General features: G+C 30.8%; 4 protein-coding genes across 5 annotated transcripts in view; 2 read left to right on the plus strand and 2 right to left on the minus strand.

Moving 5' to 3' along the window:
- Positions 1–181: 181 nt before the first annotated feature.
- On the minus strand, positions 182–6,351 carry strat (RAB interacting factor STRAT). Its single transcript, XM_072535475.1, has 3 exons — positions 6,139–6,351; positions 1,460–6,080; positions 182–1,309 (listed from the first exon to the last, which is right to left on the minus strand). Exons 1-2 carry the CDS (start codon positions 6,262–6,264, stop codon positions 5,844–5,846), a joined length of 363 nt encoding a protein of 120 aa, XP_072391576.1. The 5' UTR covers positions 6,265–6,351; the 3' UTR covers positions 182–1,309; positions 1,460–5,843.
- Positions 6,346–10,452, plus strand: RpS7 (ribosomal protein S7). Of its 2 annotated transcripts, none has more exons than XM_072535474.1 (4): positions 6,346–6,481; positions 6,816–6,977; positions 7,036–7,368; positions 10,343–10,452. In XM_072535474.1, the coding sequence occupies exons 2-4, from the start codon at positions 6,816–6,818 to the stop codon at positions 10,418–10,420; spliced, it is 573 nt and encodes a 190-aa protein (XP_072391575.1). In that variant the 5' UTR covers positions 6,346–6,481; the 3' UTR covers positions 10,421–10,452. The 2 variants fall into 2 exon arrangements, with proteins under 2 accessions (XP_072391575.1, XP_072391574.1); XM_072535473.1 differs by having other exon boundaries at positions 6,459–6,564.
- A 2,243-nt stretch (positions 10,453–12,695) lies between these two features.
- On the plus strand, positions 12,696–13,456 carry LOC140443949 (cytochrome c oxidase subunit 5B, mitochondrial-like). The gene is made up of 2 exons (XM_072535476.1): positions 12,696–12,872; positions 13,107–13,456. Exons 1-2 carry the CDS (start codon positions 12,791–12,793, stop codon positions 13,388–13,390), a joined length of 366 nt encoding a protein of 121 aa, XP_072391577.1. The 5' UTR covers positions 12,696–12,790; the 3' UTR covers positions 13,391–13,456.
- A 4,118-nt stretch (positions 13,457–17,574) lies between these two features.
- The window catches only part of Pex13 (peroxisomal biogenesis factor 13), a 74,045-nt gene continuing 67,330 nt past the window's right edge, over positions 17,575–24,289 (minus strand). The window contains exons 3-4 of the mRNA XM_072535478.1: positions 23,803–24,125; positions 17,575–20,764 (exon numbers count right to left, since the gene is read on the minus strand). Of these exons, the coding sequence (XP_072391579.1) occupies positions 20,630–20,764; positions 23,803–24,125 (458 nt within the window). The 3' untranslated portion in view covers positions 17,575–20,629. The remainder of the gene's footprint in view (positions 20,765–23,802; positions 24,126–24,289) is intronic.

The following is a 24,289-nucleotide window of genomic DNA, read 5'->3' on the forward strand; positions in this document are numbered from 1 at the left end:
TTTTTTTTTTTTGGCACTTTGTTCTTTTCTACCCGTAAACATTTCGCCAGCGTTAAATAAGGTCGCCTTCGTTTCGTTCCAGGCATTGTCAACATATTTTTTTGAAGCTTCTGCGAATGCTGGTACAATTGCTTCATTTATTTGTTGTTGACTAAACTAAATTAAAGACAGCATATAAAGAATTTTGATTTATTTAAGCAAACTGAAATTCACAAAACGAAAATAAATCTTTGTATGACACTTTACATATCACATTTTATTCCTTTATAAATCAATATTACAAAAACGATTTTATATGATATTAAAATATTTAAAAAATTTTATTTTTAAAAGACTAATATTTTATGAATTCAACTTACGATTCTGAATAAGTCGTAAAGTAATTAAAAAAAGACAAGCATAATTTATGAAAATACATAACAAATAAACAAAACAAAACTAAATATATTATATACAATTACAATGATTGTACATTTCTATTGGTTATTCTGTACTTTTGTATGGATGTGAAACTTGGACTTTAAACGCCGATATACTAGGAAGGATACTAAAAATTCCATGGACTAGCAGAACTAGAAACGAAAAAGTTCTTCGAAAAATGGGACATCAACGAACTCTATTAAATATTATTAAGAGGCGTAAACTAGAATATCTTGGACATTTAATCAGAGGACCAAGATAGGAGTTCCTTCGGCTAATTCTCAACGGTAAAATCGAAGGAAAAAATGGATAGGACAGAAGAAACTCTCTTGGTTGAGGAATTTGCGGCAGTGGACAGGTTTGACAGCGGACCAATTGCTACACGTAGCGCAAGACCGAAATCAGTATAAAAATATTATAAGCATGGTAGTCGCCGACGTTCCGTAGGGTTATGGCACTCTAAGAAGAAGATTGGTTATTCAGTGGTAGCTGCAACAAAAACAGAATCACTATAATATACAGATATAACCTCCGTATTACAATTCTTCTTATTGGAGATATAATTCAACTGTTTAGGCCAGTGGTAACCAATTAGTTTCTAAAAAAATGTGGATGTGACTACAAAAGGAAAATAAATGTATAAAAAGGGGCAACCAATAAATATATAAAAAGGAACAACAAAAAAATAAATAAAAAGATTTAAATATTGGATTTTGAAACAAGACCAAATTGAAATACTCTGTATATTTATAATAGCTACTAAAAACTGATTAGCATGGCTCAAGGATAGGATCTATATAAAATAATAGACAAATATTGCTTTATAAATATATGCATTACCTCTTGCTCAAAGCATTTTTCTCAGTATTTTTCCATGGTATATCAACACCTAAGGAATTCATCATTTAACCCGGATCTATCCACTGCTGGATATAGGTCTCCCTCAGTCTTTTCCATGTATTTCTGTTTTGTGCTGTTTGCATCCAAACGGCTAATCCAAACGGCTAGACCCCCCTCCTCTATTCATGTATGCAAAAACCTAAGGAATTATAGTCTAGCAAATAAAAAATGAAATTAGTCATCCAAAATTACGCGTCGTAAGTGGTCAATAATACCCGAAATCACGTGTCAATCATGAATTCTCGGAAATTTTAAATTCGATCATTGGCCGAGCGTAAGAAAATGATCACTTAACATTGTAACAATACAATGTTATATTCCTGCTTTCTGCTTATATTAATAAAAATAAATACATTAGATCTAGTTTATAAAATAAGTTTTTATTCATATTAATAATGTGTCGACTCAGCGGGAGTAGACTATATGCCCAAATATGTAAAATACTCAAATTAGTATATTGTTTTTATTTCAGAAGGATATTCAATTATTTAGTTTACATAGTAGTTTTTTTTTAAATCGATTGTATAATTTTAACTTCGCTCGAAAAGATATACACTCAGACACCTGGAAATCACCAGACTGGCTTACAGTAAATATAATAGATCAAGTTATTGTAGACTCAAGACACCAATCGAATATAATATACGTTCGCACCAGGAGAGAGCAAATTCTGGATCACGACTGGAGAGAACGGATTCTGATCACTACCGGTTCAAAATGGGGTGAGGGCCAGATATTTAAACCTAAACAACGAAATATATTCTAAAACAGAATATAAATATCACACTAGAAAACAGATTTGGGAGGTTGCAGAAACATCATAAAAAAAGCAGCTGAAGAATTACTAGGCATGGAAGGTAAACAAAGAACAAGAATGAATGACTGGTTTGACGAAAAATGTCAGATTACGGATTTGCCGAACCCGAGAAGCAGAGGAGGAATATAAATAACTATGTAAAGAAGAGAGAAAATATGAACAAAGAACTTCAAGAACTACAAGAACTAAGTAAGCAAGTAGAGACAAGAAAATTTTACCAGAAACTTAAGAGCAGAAAAGAATTCAAACAGAAGAAGTGGAGAGATACGGAATTGACAGAATATCAAGAAAAACTATGAAGATGGAATTTCTGAATGCGACCGAAAATGTTTTAGATTATATCGATATATTAGATGTTCGCTTGTATGCCATATGCTAAATAAAAAATAATAATAAAAGTAATAGCGATAGCTAATTAACACAATAAACTTAGTGATCACATGTATGATTTATTTCATTTTTTATTTGCTGGAGTATTGTAGAGTGGAGAGCTTGTGGGAAACAATTTTTGATGCATATAAAAAGGGGTTGTACTCGACTCTATATTAAACCTTTTTCTATTATTCCTCTGTCTATAATTGCTCTTTAGCTCCTTCTAGGTCTTCATTCTTCTAATAATTTCCACTGTAAATTTGTTTTGAATGTCTAATTGTCCGTTGTTTTTGTCATCAATATCCAGTTGGTCTGCATATGTTTTTGTGTTCACAACTATTTCTCTGTGCATTTGTTATTATTGATGTCTTTTAATTGTTTCTGTTTTAACATTTCATTCCATCTACATTGATTTTATTTCATCTGTTAATATGTTAAACAGTTATATCTTTTCTTTCAGTCTTGTTTATTAAATCACAAAAAATCTCAAAGTGACTGATGAGAAAACTTCGATTTTTGTAAGAAATATCATAATCGTGGTACATTTTATATATTTTAAGATTGCTAGGGTACTTTTAGACTAATTCTGAGAGAATGAGAGAAGATTAGCTTTGAGAGTTATTCTTGGATAACAGGTCAGTCTTCTTCAAAATTAAATAGTTCTGGAATCAAAGCTGGTATAGCTTGTACCAAAGTATATCGTCTTGGCTTTCCCGTCATTAAATAATTAGTGGTATTATTGCCATTATGAATAGATAAACACGTAAATTCCTACCTGACCACTCAGGTTGAATCAGGTGCAACTAATGTTGAGGGAATTAAAATGAATAGGTAGTATCAGTCATTAGGAATCTGTACTTGCTACTGTGTGCATAGTATATTAGTGAAGTTTGTTTGTAACAAATATGTTTTGTCCATGGGAAAAGAATCACTCGACTATTAAACATAATCTAAATCATTTGTCATTAGATGTAAAAGAACTGGTTAAAAATGTGTATGATACTTTAGTAATAGAGGCCTAATCAAACAAGATGCTATGAAAGAAACATGTTTACTTACAAAAACGACAATATCGTCGATAAAGGAGCAAAGAAGAAGGTAAGCAAAGAACCATTGACAGGACTAAAAAAAACGTAGTGATTTTCAGTCTCATCATTTGTACAGTACTCAACAAGATACTATAAGAACAATATATTCCATTTCCTTTATGAAAATGAGACAGTTTCTACTTTAGATAAAGTTGAATTGAAGTTACAGAAATAAGAAACAAATATAGATATAGGTTGTATCACCCTCTATACAGTCATTTCTAAAATGGGTTTTAAGTATCGTAAGATAGACAAAAAAGCAGTATTAATGGAATCACATATAGACTGTGCACTTGGAGAACTGAGCATCTCTCGGAAATTAGGAAGTATAGGTTAAAAAACAAATCTATTATATATCTGGATGAAACATGGTTTGATACTCATGATACAGTGTGCAAAGGATGGGTCGATTCTAGTAAACACTTCCTGAAGAAAGCACCTTCAAATAAAGGAAAACACATAACATTAATTCACGCTGGTTCGAAAGACGGGCGGGTTCCAAACTGTTTGCTTTTATCTGGGAAGAATATCAAAGATTCTAGCTTAGTCTATCATGAAGATACCAGTGCAGAACTTTTTAAAAATTGATTTTACAATTCTCTTTTGAAAAATATTCCTGAAAATAGTGTAATTGTCACGGATAATGCATGCTACCACAGTCGTCAGCTGCAAAAAGCACCAAACAGATCAAATACTAAAACTGAAATTCATGAGTAGTTCTTAAAAAATTATATTTATTTTGAAACTAGTTGTAATAAAGAACAACTACTAGAAGTGTTAAAAACATTTAATATTAAAAAGCAATAACTGTTATAAATAATGTCATTATTAATGTTTGTATTATTATTATATGATTTCTATAGTGATCAATTTAAGCAATAAAACATTTTTTTACAATACAATGGAGGCCTTGAAATAAAATCGCTGTATTATTATTTTTACCTGGTGTCCACCTCAGATGTTTTCTCACTAAGAACCAATAACTGTGGTTATTCAATTGATGACAATGGCAATAATAACACTAATCCCTTAACTTGGGAAAACCAAGACAATATATTTTGAGACAAGCTATAATAAAATAAAGAATGTTTAGGAACATTTGTACAGTTTACTCTTTTGGATATTGATTACACACTATACAAAAACTTATATATCTCATATTTTACTGTGTTTAAAAATAATATATACCTGATATATCATTACAATATAAGAATACATGTCAGTACATTATGATTCTAAGTAATTTACACTTTCTCGCTTATACTAGTGTCACAGAAAGTTATTTGGATATTTTTAATTAAAAAATAAAACAATAATTAATTAATTTCTAGTATGTTGTAACCATTTGTATGTTTATTGGGCAATTTATGAAATGGTGCTGTGAAAGCCAAATGGTATAAGTGAGAACTTTTTTTTACATAATTAAACTCATTATATCTAGAGTTTTTGCCATACTATGCTATTTATGCTACAGACAGAGACATGCACTTCACCAAATTGGAACTTTACAATAGGTTTAATAAAGTAGTTCAGAATGAAAAAAGTAAATGTGGAATCTCAAATTTATGATAACTGTTCTAACTATTTCTTCCATATTAAGATATAATTAAGACAGAAACTGAAGATAAGAATTTCAGAGGAAATTTCAAATAACGATGATAAAGAGTGAAATAAATACAGAGAGAAAAATCAATTTTACCACTAGAAATTTATTTGATGTGCTGTATTAAAAATTAACTCTTAATTAGAAAGAAACATCTATATGAAAACATCATTTTGTACTTTTTGCTAGTCACACCTACAAGAGACAGTGTTCTGAAATTTACTTCTAAAATCAGTTTATAAAGGTACTATGTCACAGGAAATTCATAGCATTTATATCTCAATCAGTATGTGGCACTAAGATGGATTTATATCTGAATAATAAAATTCATGGAAAATTTGAAGTTTGACCACTATTTATGTATGAATATTGGAGGCGTTAATGATAATATATACTTCCATATTTACAAAAGAAAAGTAATTTACACTTATATACAACAACCCTACTTATTTAACAATAAAGTAAAGCTTTTTAATAGTATGTTTTTTTTAATTACATTTTTTTTCCTAAATGAAAGTAACATGGCCTATACCACTTTGGCTATAACAGCCCCAAGTTACACTAACTCATAATGCCCAATAAAAACTTCCTAAAATAAAAGAAAATGGTAGCTCAAATAGCTGATGTTAAAAAATAGCTCCACCTAACTATGTAACACTCTTGTAAGTGCAACATAACTCATTTTATTCGACAAATCATGATATCCTATTGGACCCAATTCACAGTCTGCACATGTTAGATATTTTGTTGTACCCACTGTATTTGAAAAACCAACATTTTGAAAAGTAAACATGTCAGTCACTGCCCAGAAAAGGGAAACTGTTTCTTTTTCTGGATTATCCTCGCTATTCTTAGTTTGTTTCATTAATGGTAACTGAAACTGAAACACTAGATAAGTAAAGTTTTAAATTTGATGAAATTAAATGAAGTTTTCTAACCTCAAAAGATGAGAAAGAAGCACACAATGGGGTTAAAATAACAGAGTTGCAGTATTTACACTTTATACTTCTGGCATTTTTTCCATCGGATATTTCTTTTTCAAAATTCTCGCTACAATCAGGCATTGTTATTTATTTATTTGTTGTATAAAAACAATGTAAATATAATTAAATGTCAACCAAACGTTTATTTGACAATTTAATGACATTGACAAGTGGCATTTCTAAAATGTGTACAAATGGGTAATTTAGCTGGCTTTTAGTAAGATAGTAAGAGACCAAAGTTTCAGAAGAAGAATGTTTTGTGCCTAACTTTTCTTCCTTTTCAAATTTTGTAGACAAGGTACACGTTTCGTTCCTCTTATTAAAATTATTTTAAGTTTTTGTATATAAAATACAATTCGTGATTCGATTATTTTTAGCTAGGTATAATCCTAAAAGTCTATAATACTAAAATTTTAACTGTTAAATATTGGATGGGCTATATTAGTGGGAGATATTTTCAGATTTATGTGCACGAAAAATAATTTTCGGGATGTAAACAGTGAAAGTTTTTTTAAGTTCTTTTGTAAATGTGTGTTAAATAATTTTTAGTGCTAAATTATTTGTGATACTTTATGTTAAATCGCTTATAAAATTGTGAGACTGAAGGTTATAATTAATTTCACTTTTTTTAGATGGCTACGAAAATTATCAAATCCGGTGGGGCTGAGCCCGATGCCTTTGAAACACAAGTTGCCCAATCTTTGCTTGAGCTGGAAATGAACTCCGATTTAAAAGCTCAGCTTAGAGAATTGCATATTACAAAAGCTAGAGAAATTGAATTAAATAATAAGAAGGTATGTGCACATTATATTTATATAAATATGGGATGGAATTTATATTTATTTGTTTTAGAGCGTAATTATCTACGTTCCAATGCCAAAATTGAAACAATTCCAAAAAATTCAAACTAGGCTAGTACGTGAATTGGAAAAGAAGTTCAGTGGCAAACACGTAGTATTTGTAGGTGAACGAAAAATTTTACCTAAACCAACGAGGAAAACTCGTGCTGCCAACAAACAAAAAAGACCAAGGTCTCGTACATTAACTTCAGTATATGATGCTATCTTAGAAGATCTTGTATTCCCTGCAGAAATTGTAGGCAAGAGGATTCGTGTAAGATTAGATGGATCACAACTCATTAAAGTTCATTTGGACAAAAACCAACAAACTACTATTGAACATAAGGTAAGAATGATGGATTTTTTAAATTTTGGTCAATAAAAATTGGACTTCGTATTGTTTCACCTTTAGTTTAAAATAGTGCATTTTACAATATACACATGCAAGTAAGATGAGAATATTATTAGTGAATGTGGCAGGTGGTTAAGTAAATGCAATTAATGTCATTAAATATAACTGAGATGGTATAAAAATTTCCTTGTTATCAAGGTGCATTTTGATGCACCTTAATAACTATTAGCTTTTAAGTTTATATTTAATTTATTATTTAAATAATAGCTGCAGTGCTTCAAATTTTATAACTTTTTGTTAATTTACCTATATTGGCGAAATGTATATCATTGTTATGACAAAAAACTAAGTTTTACAGTAAGCTTACATTCAATGTCAAAATATGTTTGGTTATGTTCATTGCATTAAACTAATTATTGGGACGATTTTCACATTTGGTCCCATTGAAGATAGCTATAATGAGCCGTCAATTTAAGTTCATAGAACAAATTTTTGATGTTTGACTGTGTTGTCATGTCTTTATAATGTATATGTTGTAGGCTTCAATTACAAATAGAGAAGCTTTCAAAAATACATTTTTGTTATATTATTATATGAATTATGCAATTTTTTTTATATACAACACGAACGAACAAATACTCGTTTCTTCTCATATTGCTTGCAGTTAATTATTACATTTTTTTGGCATTTGACTTTGATAATAAGCTAATAGATTTGGCAATCCTCAAACCACCAGTTGCCAGATTGTTACAGATGGTCACCAGATGTCTGTGGAAAGTACCTGAATACTATTCTTATTATTCTTTGAAAGAATTTCTTTTTTACTGTTAGTTTGTTAACGTTCTATTGGATTTTTATTATAAATTACATACTATTTCCCGATTTATTAAAAAAAAACATGGCAACACAGTCAAGCGCCAACATTTCGTTCTATGAACTTTAATTGACAGCTCAATTAGAGCTATCTTCAATGGGACCAAATGTGAAAATCGTCCAATTATTGCCCTAAAAAAGTGTAGAAGTGCTACAGTAAGTCATTCATTTGCAAGATGTTGTGGTACACCACTCTGTTCCATTGAAAATTTTAACACTGGTATAAATAAATCTACACTTGCTTCTGAGAGTGACTACTTACAATACTCAAGTGCAATATCATCCAAGGGAGTTTGACAACTGTTTAGCTGTCAGATGTGTTTGTTTACAAAAAATATCTTTTTCTTTTCAGTTTAATTTAAATTTAAAAATTTAAAGCTGTTAGTACCTCCCAATGTTTATTATTTTTACTACAATCATAATTTCTTCGCTCATTTTTATAAAACAATTTAAAAAAGATACTTAGCTAATTATAATAAAGTTTATTTAAATAAAAAAGGAAAATCGAAAGTAGAAGAAAACAAAACAAAAAAAATCTGCAGATAAACAAGTAGTAAAATAACCTCACTTTAATTGCAACTGCAAAGGTTAACTACACTATAATGTTCCTTTGCTTAGTGACACAATCATTACTTTTGTTTGATACTACTCTCGAAGAAGCACTTGAAAGTTCTACACTAGAAAACGAAGGAACAGACCAAATATTAGGGACATATTTAGGTGCTTTGAATGATACATGATTCATTGGACATTTTTTAATTATGGATATTAGAAAGTGTCACACTCATTCACTTATTGTAAGAGTTTATGTTGTTAGATGATTATATTGCAGAGTTGTGCCAAATGTAGGTAACTTACAGTAAATTGGAAATTACTTACCAAATGGAAATATATGAAAAAAGATAACATCTGTATCATTATAATTGAAAGTATGATTCTAAGTAAATTTCAGCAGTTATTGAAAATTCAGCAACACTGCATGTTCATGAATATTCTTGCTATTTCGAGAAAATTTATAAATCTGATATAAAATATAAACTAACAGCCAGTTTTAATTTTTTTATTGTACTTGATCTTTGTATGCAAATGTGACAATAGAATGGCTAAATAGTGTGAACTGCTCTCTGCTAATTGTTGAGAATTATCTGATATTTTTGTATTACTATATAATACTTTTGTATTACTGTTTATAATGCTAAAAAATGGCATATTTTCAACAATTTGTTTTTGTGTCTTTATTATATATGGCAATTAAAATTCTTTTATGTTATTCTACAACTTTTGAAGATTACAAAAAAAATTTCATTGATCATGTATTTAGAAAAAAATTTTGTCCAAAAATTATTGCTCTATCGCAAACAGTTAATCTCTGAAATGGTAAATCCAAACATAAAATTCGAAAAGGGTTTTAAAAAAGAAGTACCCTTACTTGATAGTTTACCAGAAACATTAAAAATTCTTAAAAAAAATCTTAAACAAGCAAGAAATCTAGTTGATTTTAATAAACCTTAATGCATTTTGTTTGTTTAGGTTTTCTCTGATAGTTGACCACAGTTTGAGCAAAAAAAAATAATAAAATTTTTGTTACTGAAAAAAGTCAAAAAGGATCAATTCTTCAAATATCCGCCATTTTGCCTTTTTTTTTTAATTTTAATTTTTTCTGGTAAACTATCATATAAGGGCACTTCTTGTTTTAAAACTCTTCTCGAATTTTAATTTCAGATTTGCCGTTCCGGGGATTAACTGTCTGTCATGGGGCAGTAATTTTTGATTGAAAAATATTTGGTGCCATTTTTAAATATAGGAACAATGGAAAGAAAAGAAAAAAAATTTGTAAAAAAGTTTAAAAGTTAATTATTTATAAAAAAAAGGTTGATTGCCATATATAAAAGACAGGATACAAAAAATTGTTGAAAATGTGCCATTTTTTAGCCTTCTAGGTGGTAATAGTAGCTTAACATTTTATTTAGATTCTTTTATTATACTTTTGATGTATTTTATTAGAACTATGTGCTTTGAATCTTTGCCGCCATCTGTAACCTGTTTATTTGTACTCAAAATCGTTTTGTGTATTAATTTATTTATTTTGTTTTAGGTTGATACTTTTGCTTCAGTTTACAAGAAGCTTACTGGCAGAGAGGTAACCTTCGAATTTCCAGAACCCTATTTGTAAATGGACAGTTAATAAATAATTGAAAATTGTAATCTTTTGTTTTTCATTACTATGTAATTTGATTCAAAACAGATCTAATTCAGAATTAGTTTAACTTGTTCTTCTTTTTATATAGACATGACTGTCTGTTTTTCAATGTGTCTCCAGTAAGTTGGCATTCCAGCGTTTTCATAGTCTTCCTATTGGGGAAACGTCTCTTGCTGTCTTTACTACTCTATTTGTTGTCATTCAACTTATATGATCAAACTATTCTACTCTTCTACTTTTTACCCAGTTCTTCATATTCTCCACTTTGCATCTAATATATCTGTCTAGCTCTGCTCCATAGTGTCTTACCATCAATTTTTCTAAGTGCTTTTATCTCTGCTGTTTCTAACATCCTTTTTGTCCTCTCTGTGTCAGGTCTTGTATGTCATTATTGGTCTGATGACTGTTTTGTAAATTCTACCTTTCATTTCAACTAGTTGAATGTATTGATTTCTCTAGATTCGAGGCTAGTTCAACAAGAGATAATATATTGATTAAATCCACCATGCCATAATCCAAATGGAATAGTGTGATTTATCAATGAATATGTTTATAATTTATGGTATTAGGTTGTTAAGACTATTCAGAATAGCTGGAGATAACTTTGTTTAATTTATATAAATAGATGGCCTAACAGCTAGCCTTCCATGGTTGTTACCCAGTGAAAAATAACCTAAGTTCTTTAAAATTTAAAAAAATCTTTCAATTTTTTTCTTTAAATTTTGTTTGATGATTTTAGTAATTTTCAAAATTTGTTAAATATAATATAGAATTTATTGATCATTTAAATCATAATTATATCTCATTACATTGGATTTTTAAAAACAAAAAGTCAGAAATTGAACTCTAGTCATTTGCATGAAAGGTAAATAGAGGTGTAGTAAATTTCATCATATTTTCTTTAAACCTTCCTTGGGCTTCTACAAATCCGTACAAAACATACCGAGCGATAAGAAGTATTCAATAATTTGTACAGATGGTCAGTTTAATCTTTGCATATTTACTTAATCAATAGAATAGTCTTAAATTCTCTTATTTGTTTGCAATGACAAGTCTCACTGATGGTTATGTAGTCAATGTATTACAGAAGGTAATTATTTTGAGATACATTGTAAGATATATTATCTTGCATTAAGTTGTTGGGAAAAATAAAATGGTGAATTTTACCTGATGTAATATCAAAAAAAAAACCATGTAAATAATTTTACTTTTGTTTTTTTTTAAGCACACTTATATATGTAATATAAAAAATGCCATGGATTTTTCATCATAATTTGTCTATGGTAAGCATGTGATATTCCTAATATATTGGAATTCATAAATAATAGTAATAATTTACATTAAATTATTGTCTTGATCAGAATAGGGCACACATAGTGTCAAGTTTAACAAAATACCTGACTTGCAAATAAACCAAGTGTGGCCTTGCTTACACATGTACAACAAAGCTGACTGATATCGTCATAGCAAGGATGATTATAAAAAGAGTAAAAAATGAAATTAGGGAGTTGATAACTTATGTGGAGATAGTAAGTCAGTATACTTGTATTAACAGATGAAGCTAGCAACAAGTAGACATCAGTACAATATGTGAATTACAGTAAATCTCTTATAGAGCATAGAACCCTTTTTTTATTTTATGGCGACCCTATATTTATTATAAGCGTTCATGGGTGAGTGACTTCTTTATTGGTAAATTTTAGTACCACAACCTTATGGAATATGTCCTGCATTGCTAGTTCGACAAGTCTTTCTGTTCAGAAAAAGCTAATAAGTACAGCTAGTTTCAACTCAACACCAGCTCTTGGGCGTACCTTTTCAGCGATATTAATCTTTTTATAATCAGATGTTTAATAGTATCTACATAAGAGTGTTTCAGGGTATTCTTATTTGAATTTCATGCTTATTATTTTAAGCCATTGGACAACTTCACGACTTTCATAGCTGAAGTTGTGACCAAATTCTGCTACTTAGCACTTTTTCTAACTAAACAAAATAATAATATTTTTCATTATTAATAAAGATATTTGTGTAACATAATACTAATTCGTTCGTTATCATAAACAAATTAGAGTGATTTTTTCTTGTATCATTAATAATAAATTATTTGCTCAGCTGAATCTTAAATTAGTTTTTAGATCAGAATTCAGATTGACGTTAAGTTATATGATTTTAAAAAAATTAAAAAATTGTTTTACGTCATGACACCTTTTACCTAAATATGCCTAAAATAGAAACCCTTTTGACGTTGACACTAGTGCAATCTGGTGTTAACACCTCGAAGCTAAGATCGAAACGAAAAGTTACTTTGGCGTATATTATTCCTGTTATTAAGAGCCAAAAATGGCTTCACTGTGTAGAAGAATCGTTACATCTACAGCAAGAAATCATGTCCTATCAACAAGCTACAGAATGGCCTCTAAAGGTGAGTATCATTCAAAATTCTTTGCCGTCGAAATTGATCTTGCCCGACCCTTCATCTCAGATTGACATTACGTAATTATCGGAAAAACCAAGTGAAAATGTTTAAAGGGTTTGTAAATAATACTTCAGGATACATAATTTTCAATATCCTAATCATACTTGATATGTTTTGGAGAATAATTATAAAATGCTGATATTAAAAGAATGAGGTAACCTAACCTCTTTTCTATTTTAGTTACAATGGGAGACCCTCTAGAACATGCTACTGGATTAGAAAAACGCGAACTGTTAGCAAAAGTAGCAGGAAATGATAATCCCTTCGACATTAAAGTAATCAAAAGAGGTCCAGGCTCCAAAGCCCAACCTAACGAAATTCCATCAGCCTTTGATGCCCGTCTAGTAGGCTGTGTATGTGAAGAGGAGTCTACAAGTATAAATTGGATGTGGCTGCACAAGGGGGAGCCTAAGAGATGTGAATGTGGACACTGGTTTAACTTAGTACACAAGGCTCCCGTATAAATTTAATTTTGTCATAGAACTTTGAGTAAAATAGTGCATTATAATAATAAATTTATTTCCTTCTTTTATGCCCATATTATTTAATGTAAATACTTTGGTGTTATTAAAACTGGAGTTTTTCTCCAACTCCCAATGAGTTACGGTTTTTTCCTATATTAATTTCCACTTTTGACTCCGGGTAATAGGCCATTGTTTACATAGTAGTATTTATATAAATATATATTTATTTTATCAGTTTTTGAATTTTGAAAAGTATGCTGAGTAAAATATAGCAATATAGTTGCTTGGCTTAGTATTTTCTTGATAATATATATGTAGGTCAAAATATTTGAAAGCAAAGTGAGAGAAGCACAAATTAGTTTAAATACATTTTGTACTGTTATTGCCATAATTAAAAGTAGAACTATAAGCTAATTAATCCCATATAATTATATTTCATAAAATATTGTTGTCTTCTATATGCACATACAGCCAAACCTTTAAAAACATTTTTGTGACCTTTAATATACTTTCTAATAGTAATAGTATAGTTTGAGTAAACTGTTGTTATAAATGCATAAACAAATGATAAACACCATCATCATTATTATCATCACTGGCTCAACAACCCTTTTTGGGTCTTGGCTTGTTCTAGGATTCCTCTCCGTTCTGATTGGTTTCTTCTTTTTTTTTTCTTCAAGATTGTTAAATCATTTTCTATTTGTTCTATGTATCTCAGCTTTGTTATTTGTCTTTTTCTTTTCCTACTGGCACTGCTCATTTTGTTTGGTATTTCACTCTCTTTCATCCCTTCCAGCCATCCTGTTTTAATGAATGGTATGATATCAGGATCCTGGTATATTTTCTATAGTTCAAAGTTGTATTTTTTTTCGCCAAATTCTATTTTCTTTTGAGTCTTTGTATATGCGTCATAAGATTTTTCTTCCAAAGGTGGCTAATAATCTTTACCCACTTCCAGAGAGTGTCCAGGTGACCAGTCTTATTATGGTTTTATTTATATTTGGCATTTTGTTTTTCTTGTGACCTTATCTGATTTTAGTTGGCTAATCAAGAGATGGAAATATTTATCAGCAATAAATATTCACTTCTTCCGCAACATTGTTATCAGATGTAATTAGAAATCACAAGTTTTTTACCCTTTCAATGTTATAAATGCCATACTTAGTTAAAAAAAACTTTTTTAAAAACAAATTTATTTTAAAACAAATAACTATTAACAAAAGCACCATTAGTCATCAAATAAATAAATAGTGATAGCAGTAATGTTAAGAATTTGATGAAAACAGCTATGGTTGTTCATCTGACTGAATTGAGAATTAAATAAATAAAAATATAGCCAATTAATAAGAGTCTTAGTACCTTAATGCCATGGAAATTGTATGTGCCACTTGTTTTCTATATTTAATGTAGAACACTGTTGGTTGTATAAATAAAAAAGAAATTCCTAAAACATATTTTCCCAAACAATCCTAAAAATATTTTCAATACTTTTACTTGTGATAGTGTGGCTCAGTGTAAAAATATCATGTAGATAAACAATTTCTTGTTAAAACTATATTTCTAAGTTTTGTTTGTTATCAAAAATATTTCTAAAAGAAGAACTATCATTTTATAATTTCATTATCCAAAAATAAATATCATAAACCTATAAGTTTTAAAATACTATAAAAGTAAAGGCCATTTTATTTTTTTAAGATATAAAAACACATCACATTTATAAACCAACATTCAGTAAGTGAATGTGAAATTTTTACTAAGAGCTATTTGTCAACAATTAGTGATGCCATTAACTAGGTTAAAAATAAAGCAGACATCAGTCATCACACTTCTTTCTTCAAGGAAGTTCAGGTTTGGGTTCTTTCTAACTTTAATCCTATGGTAATTCTTTATGTTAAGCTGTTTATTTATTTGCAAAGCTTATGTGTATTTACATGTCCCCAGAAAAAGTTCAATTCATAAAGTGATGATACCAAGGTAATTTTGCTTCAGAATGCTTTAGTGTATCAATGATGATATAGATAAATCAAAGAGATCCAAGCGAACATAACACATTTTGGAAAAAACAAAAAATCAGGAAAAAAGTTAAAATTGATATCCAAAATATAATAATTAAAAGTAAGGTATGGAAATAGAGTATGGTAAGTAATAATGAGCTGGAGTTGTCTTCACAGTTTATGAATTCATTACAAAATGCAACTCATCTCTTGTGATCCTCAGTCAAAAAATGTTTACTTGCAGTTAAACGATTTATCAATTTACTTGCTTTAATCCTTCTATGTGTAGTGCGAAAGCTGCCCAGAAATGTTATCTCTTTGCTAGTTTTTCGGGCTGTGGCAACAGAAGCTTCTCCCAGATAATCTACTAACACCTCATATTCTTGCCCTGTGAAGATCTTCTGCCCTCTTGAACCATCCAACTGTGCAATAGAGTGAAAATGATCCCTTGTTTGTTTGATTTTGCATATGCACATATGGCTCACATTCAAATCTGCAGAAACTTGCCTTAGTAAGCTAACTAACTTTCTTTGAGTTTGGCAATTTCTCTTGTTTTTTGCGCGTCATTTAAATGCATTCCAGACATTTTTGACGCGTTTAATATTTTTTATTTTATTTTTTGATACATGCAAAATTTTTGACAATTAGCAAATCCGTACCACACTGCGAACTGCGATTTTACAGGATTACAATGTAAAAATGAAGGTGTAAAGTGTAAACCTTAGACAAGGAAACTGTTTTAAATCTAATCCAATCTATATTATTTATCCAGTCTTAGTTTTGCTTTCTGACGTGCCTTTTAATAATTTTTACTATATGAAATACCTTGCAACTAAGATAATTGTATGAAGATAGAGAGAGAGAGAACACATAAAAGAAAAAAAACCCAACGATATTGTTATTAAATTTAGAATAATACTTACAAAATAATTTATAATTTTTTTTGCCTTTTAAACAAACAAAATGAGCTGAAACTTAAGTGGTTATTAATTTATTCTATTCTTTCGAGATGCTTTTTTTAGATACCAATCTCACAATAATGAATTTCTTTTTAAATACAGATAAATCCTATCAATCATTCCAGATTACTACTTTTTATAAGTAGTAAATAAATATATTATTTATATTATTAGTAGTGTTCCCTATCGCTAGTATGGCTGTATCATCCGCGAAGGTGGTAATAGTGTTTTGTTCCTAATACACTCCTTTGTGGCACGCCAGCATTGATCTCCCTTAAGTCGGTGTATACTTATTGTTTTACTCTGAAATATCTATTCGCTATGTATGAATCTAAGATTTCTGAATACAGTTTAGGCATGAACGTTCTTAGTTTATAGTTTAAATCCTCATGCCAGACTTTATCAAACGCCTGTGCTACGTAGAACAAGATTGTAGAGCAGACTTTCTTTTCTTCCAATGTTTTTTTTATTATATTCGTTATTCTGTGAACTTGATCTATAGTGGAATGTTTATTTCTGAAACCAAATTGATGATTTGGTATAAGATTTTTTCTTTCTATTTTATATTATATAAAATATATTGGTCGATAGGATGTCACTTCATTAGGAGGTTTACCTGGTTTGGTGATCATAATGACTTCGGCTACTGTCCAGAGTCTGGGAATATATCTCAATCTAAAAGCAGCATTAATTAGGTGTGTCAGCTTAACTTGGCTTTTCTTGCTATATTTTTTAATAGTTCTCCTGTTATGAGATCATATCTTGGAGCTTTCTTAGGATTTATATTCTCTTTTATCTCTGTTGATACTTCTCTAAATGATGTCAATGTTATTCTTTCTTCTGTTTGGAATGATTCTTCCCGATCATTGTCGTTGAGTTTGAACGTGCTTTCTAAATGATCTGCGAATCGTTCTATTTTCTGTTCGTTACTTCTAGCCCAGTTGCCGTCTTCCAACTTGATAGGAGGAGAATGAATCATTGGTCTCTTCATTATTTAATGAACGCACCCTAAGATCCGGTCCCGCTCGGGGCAAACCGGCAACGTGGTCGGCCGTTCTTCCGTTAGAAATAGATGCCTATCTTACCTGCACTGCATTCTAACTGTGGCTTTCTATTATAGTTTGCGGTGGGAAGACAGACGCTTAGCGGGGAATATTTCAAATAAATGTAGGTAATAATTCCTCCTATATTTGACAATAGGTATATTTATTTAATTAAAAAATAAAACACATTAAAATAACAATCGATGTATTTAAAAGTCAACCCTTTCTGAAAAACAGTAAAAAATGTACACTACATAATACAATTAACTCTAACATCGAAACTAAGACCGAGGTCTTTTTATACAAATAGAAACAAAATGAATAAAAAACGTATAAACAGTAAAAAACCATACTGGGTTGAAAAAAATTGCGCACGTGATTACTTTTATAGCGAAAATGTACCAGACATGAGAAATGCGTTTATTTGTGATGTAATTATTTAAATACAAATATTAATACAAAATAAACTGTAAAATGAATTTCTTGAGAATCAAATATTAAGACAAGGAACAGTTACAATATATTTAAATATATGATATCTATATAGCAGAGTATTAATACCTAATCCCACTTAACCTATCATTTGGAAAATCATAATGGAAAAATATAATATGTATATGTACGAAAATAGAGTTTTTTCCTCTTATTCAAAGCATGAATGTTGCTATTACGATCACTCTTAATGTTTTTCATGTGTTTTTAAGTCGACTGTACCTTATGAGTAATTTTTTTTTTCAACAGGGTTTTTGGGTCGCGCAATTCTTCATGAATCTTGTGTGAAGTATGCACACAAGCCTCTCCCTTATCGGGAGCAATGAATTTTAAATATTTCTCTTAGATTTGTTTGTTAATCCACACTACAAAAGAACACAACTTACATAATCAAACCTCAGCAAAACAACACATTCAAGACTCTGATCCAGTAATAGATATAAATTGAACATTGCGTTCGATGAGGACGAATATATTTGCTGAATCAGTCAGGTGGTCTAACTTAACTCAATAATTTGTGTATATTAGAATGGAGGTGAAACGAAAATAAAACGTATTCTTTAAAAATGTGTTGTTTATCTTTAAAGAAAACGGTAAAAAGGTATTTCTACACTCTGATCCGAATATCCTAACAAGTTAGTTACATCACACTTGCTTCTGCGCAATCGACTCCATTTTCTATTTCTTTGAATATTTTGACATTATTCATGAATCCTATTCTGTAAATTTTATTGATATTGTAGAAAGCCATCAAAATATATACATACCAATGAAATCGAAAAAGAATTGTAAAGAAGAAATATATGGGACATAAATAGGGTCGGCATGTCATATAACAAAACTAAAAAAGAGTATAGCAATCTGTTCATATTATCATTCTCATTTAAAATTCCGTAATTCATAAGATGAAAAACAATTTAGTAAGAATCAACTATTGAGCGTTTTCTAGACGTGAAAGAGCTGTTTAACTTAAAATGTTTCATAGTACATAATTATTGATTAGGGGTTGAGTTTACCGAAAGTATAAGCTGATTATAGCCGCAAATGTCAAACATGGAACAAAAAATTTCGGTTTAGCAGTGTTGGCATGTTTTCATAATGTATATGCTGTATGCTTTAAATATAAAGAGATAAAGCTTTAGAAAAGTACATTTTGATTATATTATGTTATGAATTCTGCAATTTTTGATTTATATAAAACAAGAATGAGTAAATATTTATTTCTTTGGAGATTAATTGCAGTTAATTATTAGAAATTTTTTTTGGCAATTACCCTTTGATAGATTAGGAGATAGATTTGGCAATCGTCAAATCAGCAGTTGCCAGATTGCAACAGATATGTTTGCAATTAATCTCCAAAGAGACACATATTTACTCGTTATTGTTTCATATAAATTAAAAATTACAGAATTCATAAAATAGTATAATTAAAATGTCCTTTTTAAAAGCTTTCTCAACACTGCCAAACCGAAATATTTTATTTCATGGTTGATATTTGCGGCTATATTCAGCTTGTACTTTCGGTAAACTCAACCTTAAGAGAATACTCAGATATACTCAGTTATAACTTTCTAGAGCGAGGGTAAATATAAAATAGTAACTAGTGGGCTCACCTAAAGAAAACTAGATCAGAAAATGATTGGCAAAATCGGCGCTTTACGATTAAAGCGAGATTGATTCACAGCATCTTTATACCGATCCAAAGTCTAAAAAAACATAAAAACACATGTAAGAACGATCTAGATATATTAAAATACGACCATTCAAAATAAAATAAAAGGTAGTAATTATTCTGTAGATACAAACTATCTTAGATTAGATATGATATGCCTGGAAGATTAAAAACGATCAATCAGGAGTAGGTAGATTACTGTGATTTATATACAACATTACCTTCTTGTAGTTATTTCTTGATCTATAATATTTGATTCGTATTAATAAATATGAACAAAATTAAACTGCCTTTGATAAACATAATATTACGTTCAGTTCCTTAACTTAATATTTGTTTAGAATTGCTTATATATACAATCTCATCACTACGTTCAGAGATCGTTTGATAAATATGCTTTTAAATGATTCTGCAAAAAAATATTGTACCAAGTATATCGTATAAGACAGTGATGCCTTCACGTATAATGAATGATTCACTGGATACATAAAATGTGCGATTAATACTTATCTTTATAGAAAATTACCTTTGGTACGTGTTTTGTAAGTATATTCACGAAAGAAAGAAAAATAACAGGAAATGTACATATGAATGTAATTGAAATTTTATATAAAAATGCAAGTTTCGTATGACAAAACTCTTATCTAACCTAATTGGCGCAGTCAGAAGGATTCGGTTATTTTTGAGAAATGTTTTAGTCGTGTTCACTTTTTAATTAGAGCAATTTACAAAGAACTATTGTAATATTATTTTATAGCTTATTCAAAAAAAGATAATTTTATATAAAGTTGGTTGTATAACTAGAATCTCTTTATTTAAGTAAAAGCTCATTTAGTCTTCCCACTAAATATACTTCGTTAGATTAACTATACGCATTACAATAATATTTATTAAAAACTTGGCATTGTATGCTATTTAATAATTAACATTTTAAGTAATATTAATTTATAAATTGGCATAAATCTAACTAAGGGGGAGGTATATTAAATATTAAGGCGAATCCGGACACCATTACCATTATTTGCGTATAAAATATTATAAAAACGTAAGTAATACCCAAATTGCTATCAGTTCTTGAATTAAGTCTTCTCTTTGTCTTCTGTATTTAAATTTTCCGTTTCAACTGGTTCCGGCTTCACTGTCTCTTGACTAGACTGACTTGGTTCGGTTTCTTTTTTCAATACGTAGTCATCCAAGTCTACGTTTTCGAATATCTGTAAATAAAAAAACTGATAAGAGAACTTTTTTTATTTAAAATCGATCGAAAATCAAACCGATGAAGTTTTAGAGATTTAAGTTCAGTAGTCAACAAACGGTACATCAAACAAGTTAGGGAAGGTAAATACAAAATAATAATAAAATAAAGGATGGTAGGTCTACAGGAGGATACTAAAAATATCGTATGTGGACCATGTTACCAACGTAGAGGTCCTACAGCGCACGAGAAAAGAAAAAGAAGTGCTTAATTATCGGCAAGATCCAAGTGGCAATTGTAGTTTTGGAAACTGCTGCGCGAAATATTTCTGCGGATGAGCGGTCGAACCATCTCAGGTCTTTCAGCCACGAGTTCTGGCATCTTCCTACTGATCTTTTGCCCTGTACTTTTCCTTCCAGTATCTCTGACTTATTTCTGTGATTCTTTTCATTAACTCCTGGAGAGCTCCACAACTGTCAGCGAATACCACCGTGTCATTTGCGTATCTGATGTTATTAATACATTCTACGTTAATTTGAATTCCGGCTTCAGCATCCTCTACTGCTTCTTGAAAGAGTATATGTTCAACAGCAGGTATGATAGTATACATCCCTGTCGGACCTCACGTTTGATTTTATAAGTCGCTTAATAAATTTCTCTATGCGATATCTCTGTGAGGAAGAATACTATTGAATTTGTTGTCAACATATCTCATTCTTCCCTTAGTTTTGTGCATTCTTATTCTCGAAGGAAAAGAAGAATGTCTTTGAACTTAATACATGGTTTTTTTTTTAATTTGGATAATAGGTCTTTTTTTTCTCAAATTCTTATGCCTTTTCTTTTCTGCAAGGAAAAGTTTTAGTCTGAAAGAAGAGTACTAAAACTTGGTAAATACGTATCTCTTGATACAAGGAAGTAACTTATTTAATTTGGGATTAATAGATCCTCTTCTGAGTTGTGGACTGTGGTTTGGACGAACTTTTACCTGCGTCTTCCATTTTTTTTATATCAGAAAGTTGTAGGTCACTAAAGTTACAATTTCTTTTAGGACTATCCATAAAAGTTTTCACTTCTCTTGGCACTAATGTGAGTGCAACATTAATTTGTTATATAATTATAACAATTTAAATCAATAAACTGTAACGACCCCACACCTTGACTATCAAAGTCTATTGGGCTATAGTCTAGTGCATTATCTGAGTTTACATATAATTTCCAATTTGGATTCAGAGCTGGTCGCTCCTCACATAAAGCATTGATTAAAGCAGCTACTTTCATCTCACAATCCATCAACGAACATCACAGACTAGCAATCGGCATCTTCCTCGATTTCCAGAAGGTTCTCGACTAGAGGTTTCTGTGAATCATAAATTTCTACCTCTCTAATCAGATAATTCTCGTCAAATCACTGAATAATTAACTGTCTGCAAGACTATTTCCGTGAGAGTCTCCAAGCAAGAGTTCCACAGGGCTTAATATTCCCCGACAAAATATTCATATATGCTCATGACACTGCTCTGTTCTATGCAGGACTTCCTTTCAAGCACTTTGACTCAGTAGTGTGATGGTGCAATAAATGGAAAGTCACGCTAAACCTCAACAAAAACACAGTATTCTTCAGATACCGTAATTCATCCCGGATCTTTCCCAGGATGAAAACCAAATAGTAATCTAAGGAGAAAGGCTCAGAGAAAGGCCCACAAATCATCAGTATCTTACTGAGCGCCGAATTTTCTACGACGCCCTATAATGCCCTAAACAGGGTAAGAAGAATAGCCAAACTCCAAGGAGCACTAGGGATACACACCACCCGACTCTCTTCCATACGTAAAAAACGTATATAAGACTTATTATCGGGAGTAGGGCTCAACTTTACGCGGTGCCAAACAAACGCCAGAGTAAAATCCTTAAGGCAACTGAAAGGAAAAACTTGGGGAGGATAATGAACAGATGTCCTACGCACCATCGAATGGTCAAACATCGAACAAAAAATGTTCTAAAAATGCCCTGCGACGGTTGAGGGCAAGTACTCACTAGTACCAAAAATCCATTCTCGCCAGCTAAGCTCCGAACTTCCTTATGAGTATTTTGAGACCCTAGATGCAACCCTCCACAAACATTACAGGTACCAAACTGCATAGCCAAAAAGCTGAATCGAAGAGCCGTTCCCAATAACTTGAATATTTGGTAGTATGTAAAGGATACCTTCTATGAGAAACTGTTTAACCATCACGTGCCTATTCTAATGGGCAAGGTCAAGTTAGATCGGGACAGGGCCCATTTCACAAAAAGCCATAAGTCCCTTTAGGGGTAACTCCTTCGTTTAGCTCGGTTACATAAAGGCCGAACCCAGGATCTACCACCTCTGATAAGCCAATGAAGGGCATTTCCAGAGGACATGTGAGGAGGATTCCTTCACATAGACTGAATCTTGGGTCATCCGCCATTATAAGTAGATGCCGCCTGAGTCTACGGCGGCCAGTAAGCATACTGTACTGACCATTTACTATCCTCATAGTTCTTCCTAACACTCGCGCCCCTATCTCTATTTCCACAAGAAAAAAATGGGAACAGCCCTTTCTCGAAGAGGTGAAAGCCTAAACGAAGTTGTAATAACGAAATTAGTCGCTGCAATGCGCAAATAATGGGAAACCTAACTTTCCCTAGCTGTTTGTTTTTCCTTTGAAGCGGATACCGACATTTTTTAACCAGGACGTACATCGTCTCCCTGGTCCTCTTTTTCCTTCAGATCCAGTCAGACGGCAATATTAAATTTTCTCGTCACATCCAGTTGAATGACTGTTTGAACGATGTTAAAATCTAAGATTTTAAATACTCTCTAAATATAATATTTAAAAATGATCACTTTTCGATAAGTAAACAATGAGTTCTGGGACTTATATGATTCCCTAGAGTACACAAATTTTCTTATCGCCTTGTAGACTGCTGTAAACGTTGTAATTATCCTGTTTTTAGTAAGTCTATTTTCACTGACGAGCAGTGTATATAAATTAACTCTAATAATTAAATTAATATAAATGACATTAGCTAATTTACCTGGTTTTCTCCGAAACTAACCCTCTTTTGATGGGTTTTAGGAAATACCCTTGGTATAGGAGGATCTTCGGTTTTCGTATGTAAAATAGGTCTATTCTTGCTTATCACAAGGTAATTAAGTGGTACTAAGCCCGACTTGGCTTTACATACGGCAAAGGCCCATCCGGAATTTTTGAGATTCATCTCTTCTTGGATATAAGTTGGGGCCAGTAGGACCATATCGTTCGTTTGTACAGTCAATTCATTCGGAGCCGTGGCTATGAAGTCAAAAACTGCTTTGGCTCGGATGCCGGGGGATTTCCAATTTTCAGGATCGCCTTTATCTAAAAGAGGAGAAATGTTTATTATTGGAATTCATGGAATTAACTCATATTTTTCATATTGTTATGTTTCCCTGTGGGTTCAGAGATTAAGTGTAGCACAACGTGGTTTAACTAACTCCATTTAACTCAAAAACTTACTTAATTACAAATATCACAATGATTAA

This window comes from Diabrotica undecimpunctata, chromosome 6, assembly GCF_040954645.1.
Source record: "Diabrotica undecimpunctata isolate CICGRU chromosome 6, icDiaUnde3, whole genome shotgun sequence".
Classification (NCBI taxonomy): domain Eukaryota; kingdom Metazoa; phylum Arthropoda; class Insecta; order Coleoptera; family Chrysomelidae; genus Diabrotica; species Diabrotica undecimpunctata.